The sequence below is a fragment of the Chelonia mydas genome, chromosome 17, assembly GCF_015237465.2.
Source record: "Chelonia mydas isolate rCheMyd1 chromosome 17, rCheMyd1.pri.v2, whole genome shotgun sequence".
In the NCBI taxonomy this organism is placed as follows: Eukaryota; Metazoa; Chordata; order Testudines; family Cheloniidae; genus Chelonia; species Chelonia mydas.
Genome location: NC_051257.2, coordinates 5,352,383 through 5,378,983, shown reverse-complemented (window position 1 = coordinate 5,378,983; position 26,601 = coordinate 5,352,383). Strand labels below are relative to the sequence as shown.

Genomic DNA, 26,601 nt, shown 5'->3' with positions numbered 1-26,601 from the left:
AACAAGTTAAAAACATGCTTTTTTCCCCTAGTGAAGACTGTCAGACTCCCCAGGGTTTGCCCAACTGTGAGCACAGTCCTGTCCAACAACAGAATAACTTGGGAACACTGGGCAAATACTATTTATGGCCAAGTGGCAGCAGCTTCCTCAAAATAAGAGCTGCAGGAATTATCTTCAGGATAGTAGCAACGATTCATCCCAAATTGCCATTGAATAAAACTGTGGCCAATGAGCCCTGTTGGCTGAGCTTGTGAGGCTTTTGACACAAATATGGAGTTGAGTGTGTCTCTAATGTGATAATTTTGGAACCCTGCACAATGCCCCCCACCCCCATCTCAACTCTGCATATCTTCCCAATACAGTTTACAATGTCGAGACCCTGAATGACTTATCTCCCAGCCAGAAAACAAAAGTAGTAAGAATGATGGGGAGAAAAGGAGATGCACACAGAGCCCCTTGCATGTGGCAAGGTGAGGCGAGGGAGGAGAGACAGAGCCCCTGGCATGGGGAGATTCAGGGAGCCCCTGAAATAGAGAAGGATGAGAAGAGGGCACACAGGGAGCCTGTGGAGGGAATGAAAGAATGCAAGGAGTCTCTGCTGTGCACAATGATTTGGTCAACAAAGCATGCCTCCCTTGAACTGTCCAATGTCTTCCTTGAAGCATTGCCCATGAGAAGTTTATAGCATGCTGTCTTCGTAATGTTTTCATAAGCAAAATTCAAAAATTACATTTTAAAAAGGAATTCATCCCTTAGTGTACACTAGAGTCATCCAGAACGTCCACATGCATGAAAACAAATCGCATACTATTCAGCAGAAGCAGACTGAGCTGGTAGGCTAACTCACATTTAAGATACAATGCACCTGAGTTGGTATTACTGCATTACACTAAGAAAATGACTGAACATTAAGCAAAAGCATTACTAAGTAACATTCTCCTGCTTTCCAGATATCCACATTTCACCCAGTCCAGCTGCTCTGATAAGTCATCTCTACCATTTTGAAATTGCTTTGTTTAATGAGAAAAACAGACAAATTAGTCTATTCAGTAACGTCTTACGAGATAGTGACTGCAGAATGATGAGTCAGACCTGACAATGGTGCAGTCTAAAGGCGTACTAATTTGAGAGATTTGAAGAGTATAATTCAGCTCGGTGATCTAGAGCTACACCAGGGATAGTAAATAGGTGGACTGCACGAAAAATCTGGACAGCCAGATCCCCTTGAATGGACCCCTAAATCTTTCTATTTACTTATGATTGTTATTTTTTTTTTTTTTGTATTATTTTCTCTGGAGTCTGGCCCTTGACTATACCTGGATGAAGAAATGTGGACCTTGACAAACAATAATTGACTCCCCTGACCTACACTCTGAACACTATAGAGTTCAAAAGCTTAACAAATGGGAAGGAGTTTGCCAGCTACAAGGTAATAAGGGTCATGCCAGGAACTGTAATCAGATTGATCTTTGCAAGTAAACGTAAGGGCCCTAACTTTTACAAATTATTATTATTATTATTCACCACCTCTAAAGTTCTGGAAGCTAATAAAGAAGCTAGGATCACAGGGGATGCAGAAGGATGGCAACAGGTCTCAACTGGAATATGCAATGCACCCCCAACAATAATCACATCTGTCAGCAACAGCAGGGAGAAAAAAAAAAAAATCCAGCTTCTAGTTTGCTTTCAGAGTGAATTTTAAGGTGCTGGATTAAAACCCTACAAGGTGTGAGACATTGCTACTTTTGCTTCCCCTGTGTAAGGGCACCACCAGAACCATTAGCGGAGGTGCTTGAACCAACAGCCCCCTGGTTTAGAAAACAGGAGGCTGCTAGAGGGCTGTGACTTTACAATTCACTCCCATTCCTTAGTCCTTTTGCTCTCTCAGGCTCCTTAGGATAGGGTGAGCTGAAGGAATGTCTTGTGGACACATTTTGGGGAATCACTGTGGGTGACTATTTTAATCTGGTTGTGTTTTGTATAGGCAGTTTTATGTATTTGGGGGATGTTTCTATTCCTGCTTCTTGTACATCACGTAGAAGTGCAGAGAACTATTAGCACAGGGACATCTTCAGAAATGAAAACAAGGCTTTAACAGGACCTGTGGGTAGTGCCTGAACCAGCCATAACAAACCAGGATACAGGTTCTTTATGGCTAAACCCCCAGAAATCAGAACTGGTTCACTCTAGGGAACCAGGATAGGAGCAGCAGGCCTGCTAACTCCCTAATCACAGGATAGTGGGCAACATGGCACATGCTTGCATTAGACAAGACCTATACAGATTAATACAGAGTCTGCTGCCTGTTATGAAGTAGAAGTTTATGGGCATTTAACTTGCTTTTAAGAATACCTGTGTTTCTTCTGCTGAAAACTTCAATATGAGGCACACTAGACCATAAATCTTTCCAATTCTTAGGAAGCAGCATCATCACAATATGCATCAGGTTTCACTGTAACAAGCTTTACCATATAACTAATCACTGCATCTTGTGGATAGCAACAAGCTATCCTGAAACTCATAGGAAAGCCCTGAGTTGTGGGTTGTTTGGGCTTTCTTAAATTTATTAAAAATCTTCCTTGAAAGAATGCATCTCCCTTGTTTTGTTCTCACTGCCTCATTAATCCAGCTCAGTTTTTAGTTTTTGATGAGAGCTGAGACATCAAGGAAACAAAACATTAAGCTCTTTGGGGCAGGAGCCATCTTTGTTCTGTGTTTATACACTGCCTAGCACAATGGGTTCTGGTCCATGACTGCGGCTTCTATGTGCTACCACAAATAATAATTACCACCGCCAACACTCCATTCCCCCACCATGGAGGACAGCTCTTGTTTGATGAACGTGAAGATTAAAATTGGGTTTCTAAAAACCAGACCAAGCCACGGACAATTTAGTATTATTTCACTGCAGGTAAATAATAAATTCCAGACACATTATTCACATTTCTGTGACACTTCCCCGCCCACAAACTTTGTTATTGGAATGAACTTACTGAAGCACAGGCCAAAATGCCAAAGAATCCAACCTTCTGCACCAGGTTCTGGACGGCCAGTTTAGCTCGGGAGGCAAAGTCCTGTAAACAAGGAAGCAGGGCATTAATAAGGATGGAAATTAAATGAAAGCATCTCTAAGCACCATACAGCATATATTTCATATTCTCAAACCTGTCCTCTAGGGTTTGTATTTTACAAATGAGTAATTAGAGAGCTGTTAAGACAAGAAAGCAAATCTGACATGTCAGTGAACCAAACATTCATCATGTTTAGCCAAGTTGAAATTCTGAACATTTACAGTTACCTGTTTTTAGCTTTTCCTGCAGACATGACTCTTCCAAACTATGTAACATGGGTAAAGATTACTCCATTACAGAATAATCCCTCCTAGTATATTTTCCCTTCCACACCCTTGAGTTGCTGCTGCCACTCCTGCACTACTCCTCATACACACAGAAGAGGTTAATCCCTGCAAGGCTTATCATCAATCTCTCACAAAGGGTAGGGGGTACTTTTAGAAGGTGAGGTTAGCACACAGTATTTCCATAATACCTCACATTTCTACCACTGTGGAAAGACACTCTCAAACCAGGGTCTCCAACAACATATGCTCCTGGTTGCTACAACAATTGAGATTCTGGGGCTCCATCAAAGTTAATGGCAACACTCTTACTGATGTTACTGGAGCTAGGATTTCACCCCTGAGATTTAAAAAGCAATGAAGAAGGTGATCATGTCAATGTTAAGCCTATATTCCCTCTGCATCAGAGCCATTCTAACTGCATGTAGCCTACACGCAAAATGTATTTCTGTGAACAATGCCATAATGCATTTAAATGACTAAAGTCTATAAAAATGACAGTGATGAACAGTTCTGTTCTGTCTCCCACAAATGCCTTAATCTAAATGCTTTATCATTAATAAAAAGACAAGGTGGGTGAGGTAATATCTTATCAGACCAACTTCTGTTGATGAAAGAGACAAGCTTTTGAGCTACGCTACCTCACCCATCCTCTCTCTAATATCCTGGGACCAACATGGCTACAATTATCACTAATAAGACTGTGAAATACTGATTTCAGTCACTTAAAACACAATAGCTTTGTTATTTAATGTGCTGTTTACTTTCTGATTTTTAAAGTCAGAGAAACATTTGACATAAAAAACCTTAGAGTGTCTGTCGCTTTATCAAATAGACAATAAAATGGCTATTTTAAAATCAAAGGTACTATAAAATGTAATCCCACAGAGGTAAATTAATTCCATTTAAATTTAGGAAGTAAAACAGAAACCTGCTGGAATATACAATTGTTGTTCAAATTAAAACGGGTCTGTTTAAGTGGATCCATGTTCAAAGACATCTATTCAGGCTTAGAACAAACTGTACAATATAAAATGGGAATACTTTGATATTAGGGTGCTTAAAATTGGGGGAGTTCTCATTAATAAAATAATTTGATTCTGTCAAAAGTAAGATATTACATATGTTTTTATATTCTGTTACAAAGATTGTTAGACACAACCTCCTTTCATAGCAAGCATCTTGCCTAACGATCTGATTATTAAACATACCCCTTACCCCTTTTCATGGCTAGATATGCTAATATAATTCAACCTTATTCTCATTATTATAACAGAACCTTCGGAACGGCAAGCTAACACATATGAACAGAAAATATTTTTCATGAATAATAGCAAGCAAATGGATGCGATTCACGTGTGCGCACATTTTTGAAGTAAAAATATTAAATATTTAAGCAACTTAATATTTATTCCACGTATTGGTCACCTTTGTTATAAAGACCTTTTCTATAACATTGCGTCTTTACTCCAAATTACAGTAAAATAAAACCCATTCATTATGGCACTTTTTAACCAACAAATTTGGAGGATCCTTAGTAATTTACTGAATTCTTTGGGTTGGAATGGTAATTTTAGGTTTAAAGATACCTGCCTGACTGTGAAAAGCTTACTGTTCTAACATAAGTGTTTTTCTGTTTAAACACTATTATGACACCTTTAAAATCCGTACAACAACTGTACTTAATGTGGGTTTTATACTTTGAGAAAAGTTCTCCATTTATAAATTCTATTCTTGTAGAAAGAGCGATCATTGAAATTTTCTGTTTTAAACTACTGTTTTTAGAACACTTCCAAATTAAGACTAGCAAAAATTAAAATAAATACTATAAATTAAAGAAAATAGAAAAACAAAGAAGTGGGATTTTTATACCTCTCATAATGGGGCATCTACTGTTTATGTGGATTTTTTTTTTAAATGTGCCCACCCGATACTCTATTTTATGATACTTTAGTGGGAAATTTTGCTATATCAATAGTAATAACATCTCTTATATAGCATCTCATAACCCACTATCTACAGAGTCTATTGACAAATAAAATATGATAAAATAGTTATATTTAAAACTCCTTCCAATTTGTTTTCTACTTTAAGTTTACAGGCTATTGAAACCACAAGTAGGTTACAAACAAGTGCCCGTTCCTGCTCCTATTTAAATCTTAAGACTCCCAGTGACTTCACTGGGACTAAAAATTTAAATTTGGGAAAGTATCTATAAATATTGCATATTTTTACTTTTTCTCATCTTTATGCTTTGAACTCTCTTCCCAAGCAAAAAAGAGTCTGAGAAGAAGCAGTTTATTATACTAAATGATATGGAAACGCATATTTGAAACATTTCATGGTACCATCTTCCCTTTTAGATAAATAGAGAAACTACTGAAGGATTATCAATGCTTTCCACCATTTTATCTTCTATTTTTGCATTTATAAGAAATTATGTTAAGGGGTTTTGTGTTGCCAGACTTTCTGGATAAAGCAACCAGGGAAATTCTAGGCATTAAAGAAAGCAGCTTGTTATGAAATAATTACAAAAATATACCTACATTTTAGTCACCAGTTAAAAGTTGTGGCTGTAAATAACAACTGATCTATGGAGTAGGATAGACCAAAACTTTTCATATGTCAAACACGCTGCTCTTGATTAGTCTGGGTGGCTGCTTCTCATACTAAAATTTCTTCAAAATTATTTCTGAATTGAAAACAAGTATGAAACAGTTTAATGTATAAGCACTTGTAAGAGAAGTGACACATGTAAGGATCTCATCTGCTCAGTACACACACAATTTCCACTAAGGTTAATGTGAGTTAGGCGTGAGCAGAGAGGAAGTGAGACCCTGTTAAAATTTCACTATGATCACACAGCCACCAATAAAAGTCATTAAGTGCAACACAAATTAAGGAAAAAACAGCCACTCCAATGGCCTAATGAAGAACAACGTGGAAATACTGTTTTAAAAGCGTACCTGCTGTCAATTTTATTTATGTTGGAAAAAGCTTATTAAAGTATTGTTAAAAAAGCAGAATTTACATCTTTGTTGAAAGGATAAACTAAAGAAAATGCTGCCTTCTGCATAGGAATTTCATAAGATGCTGCTCTAGGTATTTTTTAACAATATTGGATATGATCATGACACTTTCAGTTCCTATTTTGCCAACTGTTTCACAGTGTTCATGGAATTAAAGTGACATTTGCACTTTAAACCTATTAAAATTTTTACAAAGTATTGTATTACACTAGATTTAATATATCTTTAAAATAATTTTATAAGACATTAAAATCCAGTTACTCAAACAGGTATGTGCTATATTACAACAGAAGTAGATTGCATGTAATTTTTACTATTATATGTTTATGAGTTAGAATTTGAAACAAACCCTCTCGCAAAAAAGCTATGAGGTAACATTTAGCAAAACATTTAAAGAACATAATTATAATACAACTGAATTACAGATAGATTTTGAGTCTCTGTTAAGTAGCATAAAAATAAATTAACATTTTACTTTAATTTTTCTTTTAAAAAGTAAATGCTTATGCTTTAATGATGTTTGTAATCTAATACAATCACCTACAATCAAAAAGTGAACAGTCTGACTTAAATTAAAATATTTTCTTCCAGAGAAGAACAAACATTTTCCATTTCAGAAAGCGTGATTTACAAAAATTAAGGACAATTGTAAAAAGCTCATTTTATTCTTCTTTTAAAGCCTTTTTTCAATAGTAACTGTAAAATATTCCATGTTATAGACAACTTTAGTTATTTACTTTTCATGTCAACAATTTTCAGTTTAAGATTCTCTTTCTTTCTCCTGTTTTTTTCACTATGTTTAAAATAAACCTTAAAAATACAGCACTATTTTAAGATGAAAAAAATTAAACAAATTTTATCTGTGTCTGTGGTCTGTACATTTTATGCTTTACTCCAAACTAAAATAAAATCACAGCTACGTAAGTATACTGGATAGCAATATACAGGTTAGAATCACTATAAAGTTATGCAGTTGCAGGGTTTAGCAGTTTATTTTAATGAAAACAAATGCAGAAAACTTTATTGCTTCCTCAAATTTAATTCGTCAATTCTTTAGAACATCTGCAATAATAAAAAAAACCCTCATAAGTTTCATTTCTCAGACACTACAATCATCAGTTTCACAACTTTTACCTATTTCACAATACAAGCGCACAAGAGAAAAGACTGATGTTGGGAACAGTTTCTTTTCCAATACATTCTTCAGTGTTTAATAAAACAATTAACTCTCATATAATTAATCTATTTCTTACTTTAAAATAAAGAAATGCATAAAGTTCAACTACTTACAGGCAAAACATATTCCCCCAAAATTAAAGAATCTAGACTTTCCTCTCCTCTCCTCTCCGCTACTATGATTCATTCACCCTAACATTACAGTACTGTTTTTTACTCACTATGTTGATATCAAAGAAGATTTGTTTTTGGTTTGGGAATAGATTTCCTGTGACTACTGCAAGACAGGCCAGGGAAGGTTAAAAGATTATATATTACTTCACTGGGTTAATCATCAGATCACAAGAACTGGAATGGAAATAAGCATCATCAAAAAATAGGCAATGTTGAAATACTGAATCACAGGTCTCAACTGGCGGTTTTAGAAGTTCTGCTTCAGATCTGCCTTTTGTGAAAAAGTGACTTCCTAAAGTACAATTTATTGATGCTAACATTTTGTTATTACAAGTTGCAGGCAAACAAAATCAAGGGGAAATTAAAAAACAACCAAACCTTTTGCTTCTCAGCAAGCTTTACCAAGAGGATCCAGCTCACAACCCTATGGCACTGCTTTGTGTATATCTTAACAGACCATTTGCCACTATAAAAATCACTGTTCATCAAATTGTACATAAAATAATTCTGTGCCTCATCTGCAAGGTCTCTCTTCATTCCCATGGCTTGTTTGTTTGTTTCCATTTTTACAAAATTTGTAGTCACATTTCCTTTCTTCCTTCCTTCATTTTAAAATATGAGTGTTTCCTTGCTTTTACGAGAAGGACAAAATTATACTGGACTTTAAAGGATTCTCTTCAATGTATTAGCTAAGTAGATGCATTTCCAGCAGCATAAATCACTTCCTGTTATTGATTCAGATTTTGAATATACAAATGTGTACACAAAATAGTAACTGGTGAATCTTAAAGGACAGATTGGTTTGGGTTTCAGAATGTGAAATGGCCAAAATTCAGGCAACTCTATGCTTTCTTAATCTTTAAAACAGAGTGAGACTCATCTAGTTCAGGTTTCAGAGCGGTAGCCGTGTTAGTCTGTATCAACGAGGAGTACTTGTGGCACCTTAGAGTAACAAATTTATTTGAGCACAAGCTTTCTGTGGGTTAAAACCCACTTCATCAGATGCATGCAGTGGAAAATACAGTAGGAAGATACACACACACACACACACACACACACACACACACACAGAGTACATGAAAAAATGGGTGTTGCCATACACACTATAACGAGAGTGACCAATTAAGGTGAGTTATTATCAGCAGGAGAAAAAAACCTTTTGTAGTGATAATCAGGATGGTTCATTTCCAACAGTTGACAAGAAGGTCAGAGTAACAGTAGGGGGGAAAATAAGCATGGGGAAATAGTTTTACTTTGTGTAATGACCCATCCACTGCCAGTCTTTATTCAAGCCTAATTTAATGGTGTCCAGTTTGCAAATTAATTCCAATTCAGCAGTCTCTCACTGGAGTCTGTTTTTGAAGTTTTTTGTTGTAATATTGCGACTTTTAGGTCTGTAATCAAGTGACCAGGGAGATTGAAGTGTTCTCCAACTCGTTTTTGAATGCTATAATTCTTGACGTCTGATTTGTGTCCATTTATTCTTTTACGTACAGACTGTCTGGTTTGGCCAATGTCCTTAGCAGAGGGTCACTGCTTGCATATATTACATTGGTAGATGTGCAGGTGAATGAGCCTCTGATAATGTGGCTGACGTGATTAGGTCCTATGATGGTGTCCCCTGAATAGATATGTGGGCAGAGTTGCCAACGGGCTTTGTTGCAAGGATAGGTTCCTGGCTTAGTGTTTTTGTTGTGTGGTTGCTAGTGAGTATTTGCTTCAGATTGGGAGGCTGTCTGTAAGCAAGGACTGGCCCGTCCCCAAGATCTGTGAGAGTGAGGGATCATCCTTCAGGATAGGTTGTAGATCCTTGATGATGCGCTGGAGAGGTTTTAGTTGGGGGCTGAATTTGACGGCTAGTGGCGTTCTGTTACTTTCTTTGTTGGGCCTGTGCTGGAGTAGGTGACTTCTGGGTACTCTTCTGGCTCTGTCAATCTGTTTCTTCACTTCAGCAGGTGGGTATTGTAGTTGTAAGAAAGCTTGATAGAGATCTTGGAGGTGTTTGTCTCTGTCTGAGGGGCTGGAGAAAACGCGGTTGTATCTTAGAGCTTGGCTGTAGACAATGGATTATGTGGTGTGGTTTGGATGAAAGCTGGAGGCATGTGGTCAGTGGGTCACAGCACATAGCTAACAGAAAGTTACTAAAGAGCTCTGAACATTAATAATATGGGGCTGCAGCCGGTAACTCTTACATGGGCAGTCCCTAAAGCTTCAATGGGACTATTCATGGGAATAAGGCATAGTCCCTCAAGGGACTACAAGACTGGGCCTATGGTAATCGTGTAACACTGCAGAGAATTAGATCTTCCAACATACTGAGAGTTGCAATGAGTTGTGCAGAGTATTGAGATAAGGTGAATATGTCTCCCTTTCACAAATTTGTGCACTACTTGCCATTCACTTGTGTCCAGCAGAAAAACTGCCACTGTAGTGCTAGCAGTCAGTCACTGTAGGCTCTGTTTTGGAGTTATGGCTTCCACAAGACAAGTCAATTAAAAAGAGCCGGAAAGAATAGCAGGACCAGAGGTTGGTTCATTAATATTTGAATATAGTATCTAATACATACACAAGAGATCCACAGACATCTATAAGGAAGATTGCTTTTTGAAAACAATTACTTAGGTTGGCGCTCCCATTTTGACCAAGCACAAGTGCATCTATTTGCCCATCTAAGCATTCTAAGCACATGTCCACATGGTGCGGCCAGGTACACTACAGGGGTGTGATTTCTGAAGTGTTTACACAGACCAATTAATGTGCAACACATTAGTGCAGTGCTGCACTTTGTAGACACCCCCTAATACGCCCATCATTGTGATATCCAGGGGCACAAGCATAAAGAAGTTTTATCAAGTGGGAAATATATGTACAGTTTTCCTTAGGCTTGTGAAGTTTATGAGCCTTGCTACAACACAGAAAATACCAAATTATGAGGATCTAAATATTTTAAATATAATGGTTTTTAAAATGGTTTGTTTGTAGGTTCATTTGTAGATTTATTCAGCAGTTTTAAGGCAAAGGGAACCATTGTGCGACCAATTCGGTCTCAATTAGCATTACTGCTTTATAAAGATCTGAATGGACTGGCCCTGATTATACTCAAGACTTCCTCCTGGAGCTTCCACCTGATGGATTTTTGCATTCGCATTCTACCAGCACTTAGGGGTTTTGCCATCATGCCTAAGTCATTAGGTGATTTTGGAAACAGTGCCTGGAATGAAGGCTTGGGAGGAAGTCAATGACAGAAGGTTTGCCTTAAGCAACTGCCCAGCAGAGCAGCTTAGCAAAAGAGGGTCTTTAAACAAAAATACTTGGGGGTATTTTATTAAGTGCAGGCTTTGCTGTATTTAACAACGAAAGCTAGGATTGTTGGTGGAAGTTTAACGGCTGATATTAAAACAGGAGTAATTTGGGGTCTGAATTCAGTAACTGTTGAGGGCACCCAGCCTCTTCTAAGATCAGGACCTTTGGCATTCCCATCGCGTGATAAAGACATCTACATAGTCATGACCTATCCTAGTGTTGACCAGCTGCCTCACCTCTCAGTATGAGTGTGTAACTCACATAAAGGGCAGTTCTACGCAGGAGTGCATAGAGCTCCAAAGTTTGATTTCTAATTGGGTTGTAATGTTCATTACTTGCCAGAAGTTTAAAATTAATTTACATTGTACAAGATAGGATAAAAATCATCTAAAGAAGGAGTACATTCTTCCTAAAAAGCCAACATATGAAATTAGTTATGGATTATTAAAATTAAAAATTCTTGACGTCTTAAGTGCTGCCTACAAAGACAGAGCTCCTTTTTCATTTAAAAATCTGAGGTATGTTAAAAATTAGCTTCACAATATTGTGTTTCTTCAGGCTTTCTATTCTAACACAATGGAATCAAACAGAATTTATGGAATAAAGACCATTTGTGGTTAGGCAGTGAATTCTAAAATTTCAGTGGACAGGGAGGGATTAACAACTCATTGGAATAAGATGTTCCTAAATGCAAGAGCATTCAAAGTGCTAGTTATAGGTTCATATATTACAGCATATACAAGCCAAGAATGCAGCACAGCAGCTACCATGTCTACTGATTAGTACATCATAATCTAGACCCAAAATGTTGAAACTGGTCGCTGTTTTTATCTGCAAAGTGATGAACTCCCAAAGGCAGCCAATGGTGCACATTACAAACCCAAAATTAAGAAGATAAGTGTGCAAATACACACAAGAACACCAGGTATTAGGGAACAGAGTAGAATATTAATATTGGAAATTTATAAGAATAAAAGGATGACTGTAGCAGGGTGGCTACCGCACTCCTAAAATAGAAGGGGTTAAAAGCAGCCCTGGAGAGGGCTGTGGCTGGCTAACTGGGGAATCAGCCACAGCGGGACCACGCCCCAATCAGGCCCCAGCTGGCCTGTATAAAAAGGCTGTGAGCCAAAGGCCCAAGGAGTCTCTCTCCAGGCTGGGAGAGAGCAGGGTCTAGCTGCCTGCCTGACAGGGTACTGAGGGTGGTGCAGTGCTGGGGAAGGAGCAGGCTGAGTGGGGGCGCTCCAGGCTGGCAACTCCCCAGGCTGTAAGGCCCATAGAGGTATTGGGAGGCAGAGGAAGGCAACAGGTCCGAACCCCCTTGCCTATGATGAGTGGCTTTTACACTGCAGTCTGCTACAGGGAGCGGGGGGTTGGTGATGACTGGCAATAGCCCAGACTGAGGCAAGGTGGGGATAGTGGGTTCCCCAGGAAGGGGAGACCCAGAGGCAGAGTGTGGGGGTGCTGCCAGGGGGCAGAACCCCAGAGAAAGGGGCACCAGGGTCTGTGAAGGACACGGGGGCCAGAGCTGTGGCAGCTCACTGGCCTGCAGAGGGCGCTCCACTTTGGAAAAGAGCTAATTCCCAATGACCAGCAGGAGGCGCCGCAGGGGTGAGTCTGCTCCTTTACAATGACCTATGTAAACTAGAGTCTAGTATTACAGTTCTGAGGCAGGCAAGAGTCTCACTACCTTCAATGGAAATTTTGCTTGTGTAATGATTACAGAATTCAGCCAGTAGCAGGTAAATAATCTATGTAACACTTGCACCATTCTTTTGCATTTTGGGAGGGAAGTTATAAAGGTGATTTAAAGTGACAAAAATAGATCTATCCCACATGGTATCAAACTTCCGCATTGGCAATTCATGTGTACACACTATGGACTTCCTAAGAGGGCCAAAGAGGGAGGAGAGGCACCGATGAGGAGTAGGGAGTTTATATTGAGTGGGAACAGGCAGCTTAATTAGTTAATGGACTATTGCAAAGGAAATCTGTTAAATTAACCAAGATACGGAGCTTCTAATAAAGATTCTGTTCAACCCAATACATGGTGGCAAACTGAAAACCCCACTGAACTATGGAAATAGAAGATCAGCAGCAGAGTATATCAGTGTACAGACTGCCTGCCCCATGTACTGTACTGACTGAAGAATATAGAACAGGGGTAGGCAACCTGCGGCACACGTGCCGATTTTCAGTGGCACTCACACTGCCCAGGTCCTGGCCACCAGTCTGGGGGGGGCTCTGCATTTCAATTTAATTTTAAATGAAGCTTCTTAAACATTTTAAAAACCTTAATTTACTTCACATAAAACAATAGGTTAGTTATATATTATAGACTTATAGAAAGAGACCTTCTAAAAAACGTTAAAATGTATTACTGGCATGTGAAACCTTAAATTAGAGTGACTAAATGAAGACTCGGCACACCACTTCTGAAAGGTTGCCGATCCCTGATATAGAACTACTCATCTCATGGCCAAATTGGGTATGTAATGCATCTGATGAAGAGTGTTCATAGTTTCCAGACTCCATGAGCAGCTGCTTGAAGCCAGAGTTGCTAAACTGGAGTAAGAGAGGGAGAGATTTATTAAAAAGACAGCAAATAGGCACACTGTGGAGTGGGACCAACTCCAAGCTGCTTGCCCCAATCCTCCAAGTGAGTCTCCCAGTGGGAGAGAGCTAAAATGGAATGGAAGGTCAAAGTCCTCATCTGGGACTCAGCTTCCAATAGAGATAGAGGCAGCTGATTCTTCCTCACACGCCAAGGACTTGACTCCAGGATTTCAGAATACTGTTGTGAGATGCACAGGCCCCAGTGAATGAATGACCTATCATCAGAAATATCAAAAGCTGGTTTTCTGGTGACCATAAAAACAGTTTATGACTCACTTGCCAGGTATGAAGGTGGCAGATCTCATGACCCATTTAAAAAAAAAATTCCAGTAAGTGCTTGGGGGGGGGGGGGGGGGGGGGGGAAGGGCAGAGGAAAGAGAATTCTAGTCCTTACACACATGGTATCAATGATGCAGTAAAGCACAAGAGAATGATCCTGGAAGCTACATTTACATTACTACATCACAGGGAGAACTGGAGGTCCTGGTGATGTCAAGGAATTATGACGTAATTGGAATGACAGAGACTTGGTGGGATAACTCGCATGACTGGAGTACTGTCATGGATGGGTATAAACTGTTCAGGAAGGACAGGCAGGGCAGAAAAGGTGGGGGAGTAGCACTGTATGTAAAAGAGCAGTATGACTGCTCAGAGCTCCGGTACGAAACTGCAGAAAAACCTGAGTGTCTCTGGATTAAGTTTAGAAGTGTGAGCAACAAGAGTGATGTAGTGGTGGGAGTCTGCTATAGACCACCGGACCAGGGGGATGAGGTGGATGAGGCTTTCTTCTGGCAACTTGCAGAAGCTACTAGATCGCACGCCCTGGTTCTCATGGGTGACTTTAATTTTCCTGATATTTGCTGGGAGAGCAATACAGCGGTGCATAGACAATCCAGGAAGTTTTTGGAAAGCGTAGGGGACAATTTCCTGGTGCAAGTGCTAGACGAGCCAACTAGAGGGGGAGCTTTTCTTGACCTGCTGCTCACAAACAGGGAAGAATTAGTGGGGGAAGCAAAAGTGGATGGAAATCTGGGAGGCAGTGACCATGAGTTGGTTGAGTTCAGGATCCTGACACAGGGAAGAAAGGTAAGCAGCAGGATACGGACCCTGGACTTCAGGAAAGCAGACTTCGACTCCCTCAGGGAGCAAATGGGTAGGATCCCCTGGGGGACTAACATGAAGGGGAAAGGAGTCCAGGAGAGCTGGCTGTATTTCAAGGAATCCCTGTTGAGGTTACAGGGACAAACCATCCCGATGAGTCGAAAGAATAGTAAATATGGCAGGCGACCAGCTTGGCTTAACGGTGAAATTCTAGCGGATCTTAAACATAAAAAAGAAGCTCACAAGAAGTGGAAGGTTGGACATATGACCAGGGAAGAGTATAAAAATATTGCTCGGGCATGTAGGAATGAAATCAGGAGGGCCAAATCGCACCTGGAGCTGCAGCTAGCAAGAGATGTCAAAAGTAACAAGAAGGGTTTCTTCAGGTATGTTGGCAACAAGAAGAAAGCCAAGGAAAGTGTGGGCCCCTTACTGAATGAGGGAGGCAACCTAGTGACAGAGCATGTGGAAAAAGCTAATGTGCTCAATACTTTTTTTGCCTCTGTCTTCACTAACAAGGACAGCTCCCAGACTGCTGCGCTGGGCATCACAACATGGGGAGTAGATGGCCAGCCCTCTGTGGAGAAAGAGGTGGTTAGGGACTATTTAGAAAAGCTGGATGTGCACAAGTCCATGGGGCCGGACGAGTTGCATCCGAGAGTGCTAAAGGAATTGGCGGATGTGATTGCAGAGCCATTGGCCATTATCTTCGAAAACTCGTGGCGAACGGGGGAAGTCCCAGATGACTGGAAAAAGGCTAATGTAGTGCCAATCTTTAAAAAAGGGAATAAGGAGGATCCTGGGAACTACAGGCCAGTCAGCCTCACCTCAGTCCCCGGAAAAATCATGGAGCAGGTCCTGGAATCAATCCTGAAGCACCTGAAGCACGAGAGGAAAGTGATCAGGAACAGTCAGCATGGATTCACCAAGGGTAGGTCATGCCTGACTAATCTAATCACCTTCTATGATGAGATTACTGGTTCTGTGGATGAAGGGAAAGCAGTGGATGTATTGTTTCTTGACTTTAGCAAAGCTTTTGACACAGTCTCCCACAGTATTCTTGTCAGCAAGTTAAAGAAGTATGGGCTGGATGAATGCACTATAAGGTGGGTAGAAAGTTGGCTAGATTGTCGGGCTCAACGGGTAGTGATCAATGGCTCCATGTCTAGTTGGCAGCCGGTGTCAAGTGGAGTGCCCCAGGGGTCGGTCCTGGGGCCGGTTTTGTTCAATATCTTCATAAATGATCTGGAGGATGGTGTGGATTGCACTCTCAGCAAATTTGCGGATGATACTAAACTGGGAGGAGTGGTAGATACGCTGGAGGGCAGGGATAGGATACAGAGGGACCTAGACAAATTGGAGGATTGGGCCAAAAGAAATCTGATGAGGTTCAATAAGGATAAGTGCAGGGTCCTGCACTTAGGATGGAAGAACCCAATGCACAGCTACAGGCTAGGGACCGAATGGCTAGGCAGCAGTTCTGCGGAAAAGGACCTAGGGGTGACAGTGGACAAGAAGCTGGATATGAGTCAGCAGTGTGCCCTTGTTGCCAAGAAGGCCAATGGCATTTTGGGATGTATAAGTAGGGGCATAGCGAGCAGATCGAGGGACATGATCGTTCCCCTCTATTCAACATTGGTGAGGCCTCATCTGGAGTACTGTGTCCAGTTTTGGGCCCCACACTACAAGAAGGATGTGGATAAAATGGAGAGAGTCCAGCGAAGGGCAACAAAAATGATTAGGGGTCTGGAACACATGACTTATGAGGAGAGGCTGAGGGAACTGGGATTGTTTAGTCTGCAGAAGAGAAGAATGAGGGGGGATTTGATAGCTGCTTTCAACTACCTGAGAGGTGGTTCCAGAGAGGATGGTTCTAGACTATTCTCAGTGGTAGAAGAGGACAGGACAAGGAGTAATGGTCTCAAGTTGCAGTGGGGGAGGTTTAGGTTGGATATTAGGAAAAACTTTTTCACTAGGAGGGTGGTGAAACACTGGAATGCGTTACCTAGGGAGGTGGTAGAATCTCCTTCCTTAGAAGTTTTTAAGGTCAGGCTTGACAAAGCCCTGGCTGGGATGATTTGATTGGAGATTGGTCCTGCTTTGAGCAGGGGGTTGGACTAGATGACCTCCTGAGGTCCCTTCCAACCCTGATATTCTATGATTCTATACTAGGAAGGCAGCTTTTGTCCAGGTCCTCTATTGTAGGCTTCTCTGAAATACTTCCAGTTCTGTGCAAAGGGCCAACGAGAGGGGGGAACGTTCAGAATCTGGGTGAGAAGATGGTGAAAAGAGGAGGCTAAAACTTAATTATCACAAAAGGAACTCTTTACGGAAAGGGGGAACCTGTACAAGAGGGATGGGATCCATTTAACGGACATGGAGCCAGACTGATGGAACAGAAAATTAACAAGGTTTTGGACGATTATTTAAACTATAAATTAAGGGAAAGCTGACGGGTGCAAAAAGCACTGAAGCTGGACAAAGACACCTGCCAGGGATGCCCTAATACAATGGTACCGTGGAGAGAACAGAACTGCTGGCTGAACTGGAGTCTCTCAGGTACTAAGGTGATGAAAGCCGTATAAGTACCTAGAGAAGAGTACAGGTTTAGATCAGAGGTAAATTCTAGAAAAATAACAGAGTAATCATATTAAGGAGCCCAAATAAAAATGGGCATAAAGACAAAATAAAAATGATCAATTTCTATACACCAATGTAAGAAGCTACTAGGTAAACTAGAATGACTGGTAATGACTTTGGCCTAACTGAAATAGGCATACTACAACCCTTGGTTACAAGCTATAATGAAAGGACGGATTTGGTCGTGGAAGTGGGTAGTTACACAATACCTAAAAGATTTCATAGAATTTACTGAGAATATTTTTTAGAAGAGGGTGACCATGCAGTAGATACTGTATAGAACAGGGGTGGGCAAACTACGGCCCAGATCTGGCCCGCGGGATTGCCACCCACATGGTGCCGCGGGCCCCGCACCTCTCCCGGAAGCGGCCGGCACCACGTCCCTGCGGCCCCTTGGAGAGGGGGAGGCAGAGGGCTACATGCGCTGCCCTCACCTGCGGGTACTTCCCCCAAAGCTCCCATTGGCCACGGTTCCCTGTTCCCGGCCAATGGGAGCTTTGGGGGAGGTACCCGCAGGCGAGGGCAGCGTGCAGAGCCCTCTGCCTCCTCTTCCCGGAGCCTGCACCCCGAACCCCTCCTGAACCACAACCCCCTGCCCTGAGCCCCTGCTGCACCCCAAACCCCTCCTTCACCCCAACCCCCTGCCCTGAGCCCCCAACTGCACCCCTCCTGCACCTCAACCCCCAGCCTTGAGCCCTCTCCCACATTCTGCACCCCCTCCTGAACCCCAACCCCCTGAGCCCTCTCGTACACCCTGCACCCCTCCTCTGCCCCAACCCCTTGCCCTGAGCCCCTTCCTGCACATCGTATCCCCCCCGCACTCCCTCCTGCACTCCAACCCCCTGCCCCAGCCCTACATTCATGGCCCTGCATGCAATTTCCCCACCCAGATGTGGCCCTTGGGCCAAAAAGTTTGCCCACCCCTGGTATCGATGCAAATCCCAACTAATAAGAATATACATATGGCAACTAAATTACACTATCAGCCTACTGATCAGGAAAAGGACACTCACTACATGATGTTGAAGGAGATGAAACAAACAATTAAGTAATAAAACAGTAATAAATGGCTAACATATAAAATTATCTATGTCAAAATGCAACAAAGGTTTGGAGGAACACATGAACTGGCTGTGTGTCTTAAGAAATATATCAATGCATTTCCACCACCAAATCTGCTCACATTAATGCCTTTCATGCAGCTTCCACATTATCTGAAGATACTGCCAATTCACTCAGGATGATGGAACAAGGCCTAATTTTGGTGCGTCACATATTAAGAGAGAAAGTAACTAAACTCAGTTCCCACCCCTTAAAAAAAAAAAAAGAAAGAAAGGGCGGAAAAAGGAGGGGGGGAGTTCTCTGATGAGAAACACAATTAAACTTATTGCCCTTACAGCACAGGAGTTTTGAAGGGGACTATTAAAAAGAAAAGGGGCGGAGAGTACCGCATAGGATACTAATGCTGTTCCGGTGCAGGCTCTCAAGACACTCTAGTGATGAAGGCCATATATAACTAGATAGATAGGTACCTAGGTAGAAAAGGCCAGAACATAATGAAAGGAGGTTTTCCTTGTAATGGCCATGACAATATATTTGATACTTTAAACCTGCATTTGAGCAGAAATAGGACCCTTGCCAACAGTAACCCCTTGTGTGAAAAATAAGAGCTCTCACTAAAATCTGCGGATCTAGGTTGATCAGTGAAATGCACAGTACACAATTTACTGTTAACTGCCTGAGCATAGTAGCAAGAGAATAAAGAGTTCTGTTTTAATTAGACTCTTTGGAATAAATAAGAGGCTATCCAATTTTCTTCATTACTCTGTCCATCCTGGAGTAGGAAAGGCTTGGAATAATTTCCCCCATCCACCAAGCATCTTGGGATAAGGACTACAAAATGTACTTGTGAACAGCCAGAACAAATTCTTACAACACCAAAATCCATAGTATCTCCTGCCTTACAAGTCTCAAGATAACAGCAATCCAGCACCAGTTCTATGGCAATGATCCACGGGGCTGAATGCGTTTAGGTCAGAGCTCAAAGCGAGTGGGAACTCCCACAAACTGAGCTCTGGCACTTCTCTCCAGCTGGATCTGAAGCTCTTTCACTTGTGAATTAAAAAAAAAAAAAAAAAAAGTAAAGTTCTACTGTTTCATTTTAACCAGAAAGAAATTATGCAAAGAATGAAACACAATTAAAGGAAACAGTTTGAGGGAAGAGGAAGAAGCATGTCGTTTCAGAGTCTTATCAGATCTGTCCTCTAGTACACTAGCAATGTTCTACCACATCCCCAGCCCCCACTGTGCTCTGCTCCTCATCTCAGACCGGCGCTGGAGCATTACATGACTTACCCATTTCAGCACCTAGCACTTTACATTTTCAAAGGGCTATACAGACATTACATACAATTTAATATTATTTCACTCATCACAGAATTAAGGGTACATGGGGTCTATACCCAGTTATTCCAGAGGTTCACTTCTTGCAAGAGATCTGGCAGTGTGTAGATCCTGCAATTTGTTCCATGGAAGACAACTAAGCATTTTTTCTGTATTTGTCACATGGTACAGAAGGCAGCCAGGCCACTGTTCTGGACAAGGAGGAGTCAGACCAGTGTTAAGTTAGTCACCACTGCTCTACTAGTGAAGAACAAGGAAGTATAGAAAACCTGCCAGACTCATTCCCATACATTAGGCAGTGACCCCCAAACCCCATTCTGTCCCCATCCTCTCTGAATGGTCTAACATCAATATGGTCTATTGATACTGCATCTGACAAGGGGTGGCTGCTCAACCACCATTATATAGCATCAAATTAAGGGTTCATCCATACTGAGGCTACAATCAGATTCCCATGGCCACAGGCAGCTGATCTAGCAAGCTGGTGTAACTAGCAGCAGCAGGACATCCTGAAAGTCCTGGCCTATCCAAATTTAAAAAATATATATTTTAAATCTAGGATTTGAGCAAGATCTAGTTATTGTAACAAAGGCTCTTTGTGTCTGGAATGCAGTGAGATTGATTACCTACCCCTGTAGGCCCACAATAAGGAAGGAAGCAATTTTGGATAACCGGATGAGCATAGTATGCAATGCTATTTCATCCCCAGACAAATCCAAATAAAAAAAAGTCACCAGCATTAAATATATATATTTTGTCCCTTCACAAGGAACTTGAAATCAGGAAAAAAAACCAAACAAACAACAAAAAACTCAAAACAAAAACACAAGCAACAAAGATACTTAAATTATTAAAAACAGGCAAATAACCTATTACACAGTTGACCAGCCTCCCTACATGCAAGGGCTCCCCTAATAAACCTAATCGGCAGATGATGTACAGAGCTCAGCATATCTTGCCACTTATTATTCATGGGAAGCAGACAGGGCTGCCAGATGACTTAAAGAGAAGTGGTCTGCATACCACTCTCCTACAAGGGTAAGGATTTAAACAGTGTTTGGAACAAGAAAAAATGTAGCCATTTTCTTGATGACACAAGAATTAATCTCTATTATTTATTGCAGGCTCCTACTGGGGGGAAGGGGTGGGTGGTACTTCAAGCATCTCCTTTTGATCTCTATCCTATACATTGGGGTGTTCTTTTGTTTGACAGAAGAGACCCTAGTATGGAGAGGAGTAGAAAAATGAACTTGCTTGAAGCTTTATATTCCAAACCATCTTTTAGAAGCTCCTTTTCTGACATGCAGCATGTTTTCCCAGTGACTTGTCTCCTCCAAATCACATGAGGCCAAAAACTCAAATACAATCCACATACGAAATGGTAACGAAAGCTTTGGGATGAACCTGATTGAAATTAGAGGGGAGTCCTAAAGGAAGATAAGATAAGGGATGAAGTACGGGAGCTAACAAAATCCTGGGTAAGGGAGACAGGGTAAGGGAGTTTATACATCTGAATTTAAGGAACAGAGATCATGATTAGAAATTTCTGACTGGATACCAGCTTCCCAGAAAATGCAAACGAAGATTTGGAAATTTATACAGAAGTTACTGATTATTCTGCAGAGAACATAAAGAGAATTAATCTCATCTGAGACTGCGGTACTATACATCAAGTGTTAAGGACAAATTGTGTCCTTAGATATGTACATGGAACGCTCAGTGACAGCAACATGAATTCCCCATGAACATCCAAGGGCGAGTTCAAACTAACTGCTTGTTCACAATTGCTATACAATAGCAGCTAGCGAGATCAGAAACTCACATTGTACTCTTTTTGGCATGATGGGCTTTTATTGCAAAATAACATGAGATTTGTAACTGGACTAATTTCTGCTTTCAGTGCTGATAGTGGGCCAGGCCATTTCAGTGTGATCAAAACTTCTAACTTGGTGACTTTGTATTAGGAAGTTATTCATTTGCACGTTCCAGATTTAAAAAACATGGAAGCATGTAAATAAGTTTTAGTGAATAAAGCCTCTACTGCATTTTGCAAAGGGCATTTCAAAGAGAAAACTGAAAAGACATCTTTAAATTAGTTTAAACAAAGGTAACCTAATGATTCCTACTGGTTATTTTTTCCTTATCTGTAAACAGGTGTGCAAATGAATAGAACAATGCAGGCACAAGACTGCTGTATTTATTGCCTATAACCAAAGAAATTCAAGCAAGAAAAAAGGCTTATGTTATTACTCATAGCTTCTATTGTCAACAGTCTGGCTATATTAACCCTTCATTGCCCCCTTTTCTTGGGAAGTCCTCTTTAATATGGTTTCCGAACTCAGGAAAGTTTTCACTGATCCTCTACAAAGCCCAGAACAATCTACCATTCATCTCAAAGACTATACTGATACTAAAGATGATACTGCTATTTAGTAGGTTCTTTCTCCAGTGAAAAATAATTTCATTCTTAGCTCACTATACAGCCCTGTATTTCACAGAAAGTTCTATTTTCAAGGGGAAGCTTCACCAGAGTTAGACCAGTGTGAACTTATATTTTTAATTCTGGCTCTGGTGAAAGGGTTAAAAAAGAACTCCCATACATGTATTAACAAATGCATGCATCAAACTTCAGGAATGCACAATGTGCAGACAAGCCTCCTGGTGGCCACCCATTAGGCAGCCTAGACCAAACGCTGAGAAAGAATCTCTTTCTTGTACAGCACAATTAATAAAGAGAGGACGCTGATGAGGGAAGGGGGCGAATGGAAGACTAAAGGAAACATGAAGAATGGCATTTGGAATTGGATCCAAACAAATACTTTCCGGGAAGGAAAAATGTAAAGAAAATGGAAGTGCAACAAGAACAGTACAGTGGAAATCTTGACAACTCCCCATGCACTATTTTAAGCACAAAATTTTCTTGTAAAAAACCAAGGCAACAAAATAACCTTTCGATCCAACAAGCTGGCAACCAAGGAAGCCTTTTAGAGAAGTCATACCTGAACACGATGGTTAACATTGTTTTAACCAAGGAACAGATCAATATTTAATTTAACCACAGACCGGCTCTACTTTGGTAATTACATAACATTTCGACTTATTCATGCCAGGTGTGTGAAGTCACAGTGCCCTGTCAGAACATACAGTGCTCCAGTCCTCAAAGCAACCACGGTTGGGTGTGGTGGTGTACTTTGCACTCTTATTTCTGAAACGAGAAACTCTACATTAAGGTGTGGAAAAGCAATCCTACTCAAGGCACAAAGCCTTTAAGAAATGCTAGAAAGATAGGTTTAAGCTCAGAGTTCATCAGTTTAACTCATTGCCGACAAGCAACATACTCTTCAGGCAGGAAGTTGTTCTATGGAACTCCTGACGCAATACAAACCAAAGCAGTTACAGTGAAGTTTAATACAAACCCTCTAGAGTCCACGTTGACAAATTCTTTAACAGGCCCTGTGGTTACAGGGAAGCTGGTTTCACTCTGAGTCACTCCTGTTCAAACAGTTTACTGGAAATGGAGGGGAGGGGGAATTTTCAGAGAAGTCATGTGATGGCCAGACAAACCACAACCAGTAAAGGTTCAGTGGAGTCAAAAACAGGTCCCAGCAACGGCTGATGCTCAGTGCACAGATGGCACTCAATCATTTACAACGAGTCCTGTTTTATCTCAGGGTTTATATGGTATTAACCCTTTTTCAAGTTTGTATTCTTTAAAGGAAGCCAGAACATAATTTGGAAAGTAAACAAACAGCAAGTAACCGATAGTAACACAGGCAACTAGCAAATATTTTTTTACAGGGAAACTTGGCTCCCACAGCAGTGCACAGAAGCAAAGCCCAAGCACTCAAAGTGTAAATCATTAGTCCGTAAAGAATAAGCCACTTAAATATGAATCCAAAACACAGAAAGTCACTAACACTCAGATGTACAAAGAAGATTTAATTAGTTATCAGGGCCCTTTAGTTACGTTCTCCTCTTAGTAGAGAGCAGCATGATACAGCAAGGGCCCACGCATTCGGTACTTTCATAGAGTTGTATTAAGTTGAATTAAGCTTTGTTTTCACCACAAACTTCATCAGCTTTTAAGTTGTTCAGTATGATACAGAAAGAGATTTAGACGTCAGAAAATACTCTACAATCAGTAACTATCATACTGGCAAAAACAGAGACAAAAAGCGTATATAGGAAACTGCACAGTTACATTTGCACTGTGTTATTGCCAATGCGCTGCTCCAGCACTGAGTAGTAGATTCAACTTCCCCTAATTGAGAGGTTGGTTTGAAAGGTTTCACCAGTGATATTCCTCATATTTAGAGTGGGGAGCTCTGATAGAAAATTTCAGAACACTGGCACTTAACTGGACAGAACCGAAGTGACAGCCATTGGAAAAATCACTATTAAAATTCCATAAAAAATAAAATTCATAATATATAGAGGAAATATTTCCCATATCACAGGCCAAGTTAGTTTAGTGTAGTGATACAGCCAACCGTGCTTTGCATTTACTGTAGTGTTTGTGAAAAAGCAATCCTGACTAAGCAAGGCAGAATTACAGTACTGCCAGCAGGACAACCAAGCAGAATAAAAGGTGATATATGAAGCAATAGAAGATGTGAAGCTCTCTTTAGTTAACTTACAGTAACTGTAACTGACAAACAAAAAAGAAGAAGTGGTGTTCCATTAAGATATGGGGCTTTTTCTAAATATATTAATGGAAAAATACAAAAACAGAAAGTTACACATCAGCCAGCTCATGGTTTCTCTCAAAAAGTGACTCCAGAACCCAGGTCACTTGGATTGACAGTTTATGAAAGAAAACCTGCTCAAATACGTTCTTGAACTTTAGGGAGACAATATTCTTCCCCTATGCAAATTTTAACAGAATGATTGGTCTAACCCATCACACTGTATAACCCATTTTAAATCATTTTATTTCTCTTTAGTCCTTTTAAAAAATCCACAGAGAACATTTTTCTCTTCTGTCAATCACACAGACTGGATATTACTTGACAGAATGCCACAAGTATCCTCATCTGTTTTGCAAAAACGATAGTATTTCTCAGAAATACTATTGACAAATTTTCTTAATTAAAAAAAACATACAAAACATGCAAAATGCCAAGCAATTTGGCTCTGCTTTGTAGGTAGCTATAACAGCTCATTAGAACTAAAGGAGGAAGATATTTTCGAATACTAACACACCTATTTTCACACCTCCCAAATGAATGGGGAGGAGAGAGGCCTTTATATTGAAAGGATTCCTTTCACTGTTAAATGGCGTCAAACATTTGTAGTTTTCCATTGGCATCAGATTGCCAAATTCTCTATACTATTGGGCACTGAGGATCAGAATCTGATAGTGAGGCAAGCTGATTTAGGTAACAGAAACTTTGCTATTCAGCAATTATAAGGAAACTTTAAACTGCACACACAGTAGTGATTATGCAGTGCAAACAGCGACAAAGCTTCACTTTTGCGAACGATGCCAGGATTTGCTCAAGGCCATAGGAAGAGACATTCATGCGTGCCTCTCTCAGACATCTAGCAAAAACACAACAGAAAGCCAAAAGCACAAAGGAAGTCATATTAGCGTGTGGAAAATACCGTCCAATTAGTTTTGTAACGGTACTACAATTTAATCAGATTGTCATAGCCTCACGCTGGAGTGTCTTATAGGAATCAAACTGCAAGTAAAGTTTTAGGAAATTTCATCTGGTCATCCATCCTCAAAACAATGTGCTTCAATCCAAACTCAACTGTTGAGAAAATGAAATCAAAGCGCTGATAAATACAATGTTATTTTTTCCTCAACAAACGACACCATTTCATTTGTTCACCAATCACACAATCATTGTAGTTAAGGGTATTTTTGGTCTATCTTGACAAGATTCCTCACTAGCAAAGGTTTTATATCCAAGAATCCTACCATGCATTTTAGAAACCAATCTTGGCTGCACCTAGAACTTTAAAAATCTCACATAACTTACTGGGAGAGTCACCGTAAATAAATATGGATAGTAGTTCAATTCTGAGTCATGTATTTGATTGGTTTTGTGGTTTGCTGGGATTTTTTAAATATGTATATGGATCAAGGATTGTTTTGTAAAATAAATATCTGGCAATGGAGCAAAAGTCAAAGTAGGTGAATTTTTGGTCGTATGCCTTTAAAAAGATGGATCTCTTAATTTACTATTATTATTTATCTAGTGCCAATGTGTTAGGCATTTTCCTGAATAGGTATTAAGATGAGCTTCTTGTCCTGAAGTGCTGGCAAGCCAGACAGCATTAAATACTATGATTAACATTATTAGACTAGAATGAATGTTTGCAGACAAGTCCAAGGAAACCTAAGGCTGTTTTTGGAAGAATATTTTCAGAGATTCTTGGGTTTATCCAAATGCTCTCTCTCTTCGGATTATTTTTTCCTGCATGCAATAACTTCCCAAAAGAGAGGGTAAGAAACATTTATACTTCTTAAAAGTCAAGACTCAGTAGTTTCTTTGCTACAGTGAAGGGCTGGTCAAAGAGAAAACAATGTAAACTCTTTTGCTGTGCATAGTAGATAGATTTTTATATGAAGGAATCAAGCTGATGCTATCGTGACCCACTTCCACCTCGTGGTTTAGTAGACAAACAAACAGGAATAAAAAGGAAGCAGAATACAGAGTAGGAATTCAGCAGCAAGACATTTCTGAAAATTCCGCCCCTCCCTTTCCCCCCAGAATTGTACATTTAGAAACTAAATAATTTCTGAACCAAGGTGCACACAGACTGCTGACCTGAACAGAAAGCTATTAACAGTCA

The 26,601-nt window shown here is 40.4% G+C and overlaps 1 protein-coding gene across 18 annotated transcripts in view; it reads right to left on the bottom strand.

Moving 5' to 3' along the window:
• Window positions 1-26,601, bottom strand: part of VMP1 (vacuole membrane protein 1) — a 90,144-nt gene that overhangs the window by 22,480 nt on the left and 41,063 nt on the right. For all 18 annotated transcript variants that reach the window (XM_043531335.1, XM_037880249.2, XM_037880245.2 and 15 more), the window contains one exon: window positions 2,994-3,074. In XM_043531335.1, the coding sequence (XP_043387270.1) occupies window positions 2,994-3,074 (81 nt within the window). The remainder of the gene's footprint in view (window positions 1-2,993; window positions 3,075-26,601) is intronic.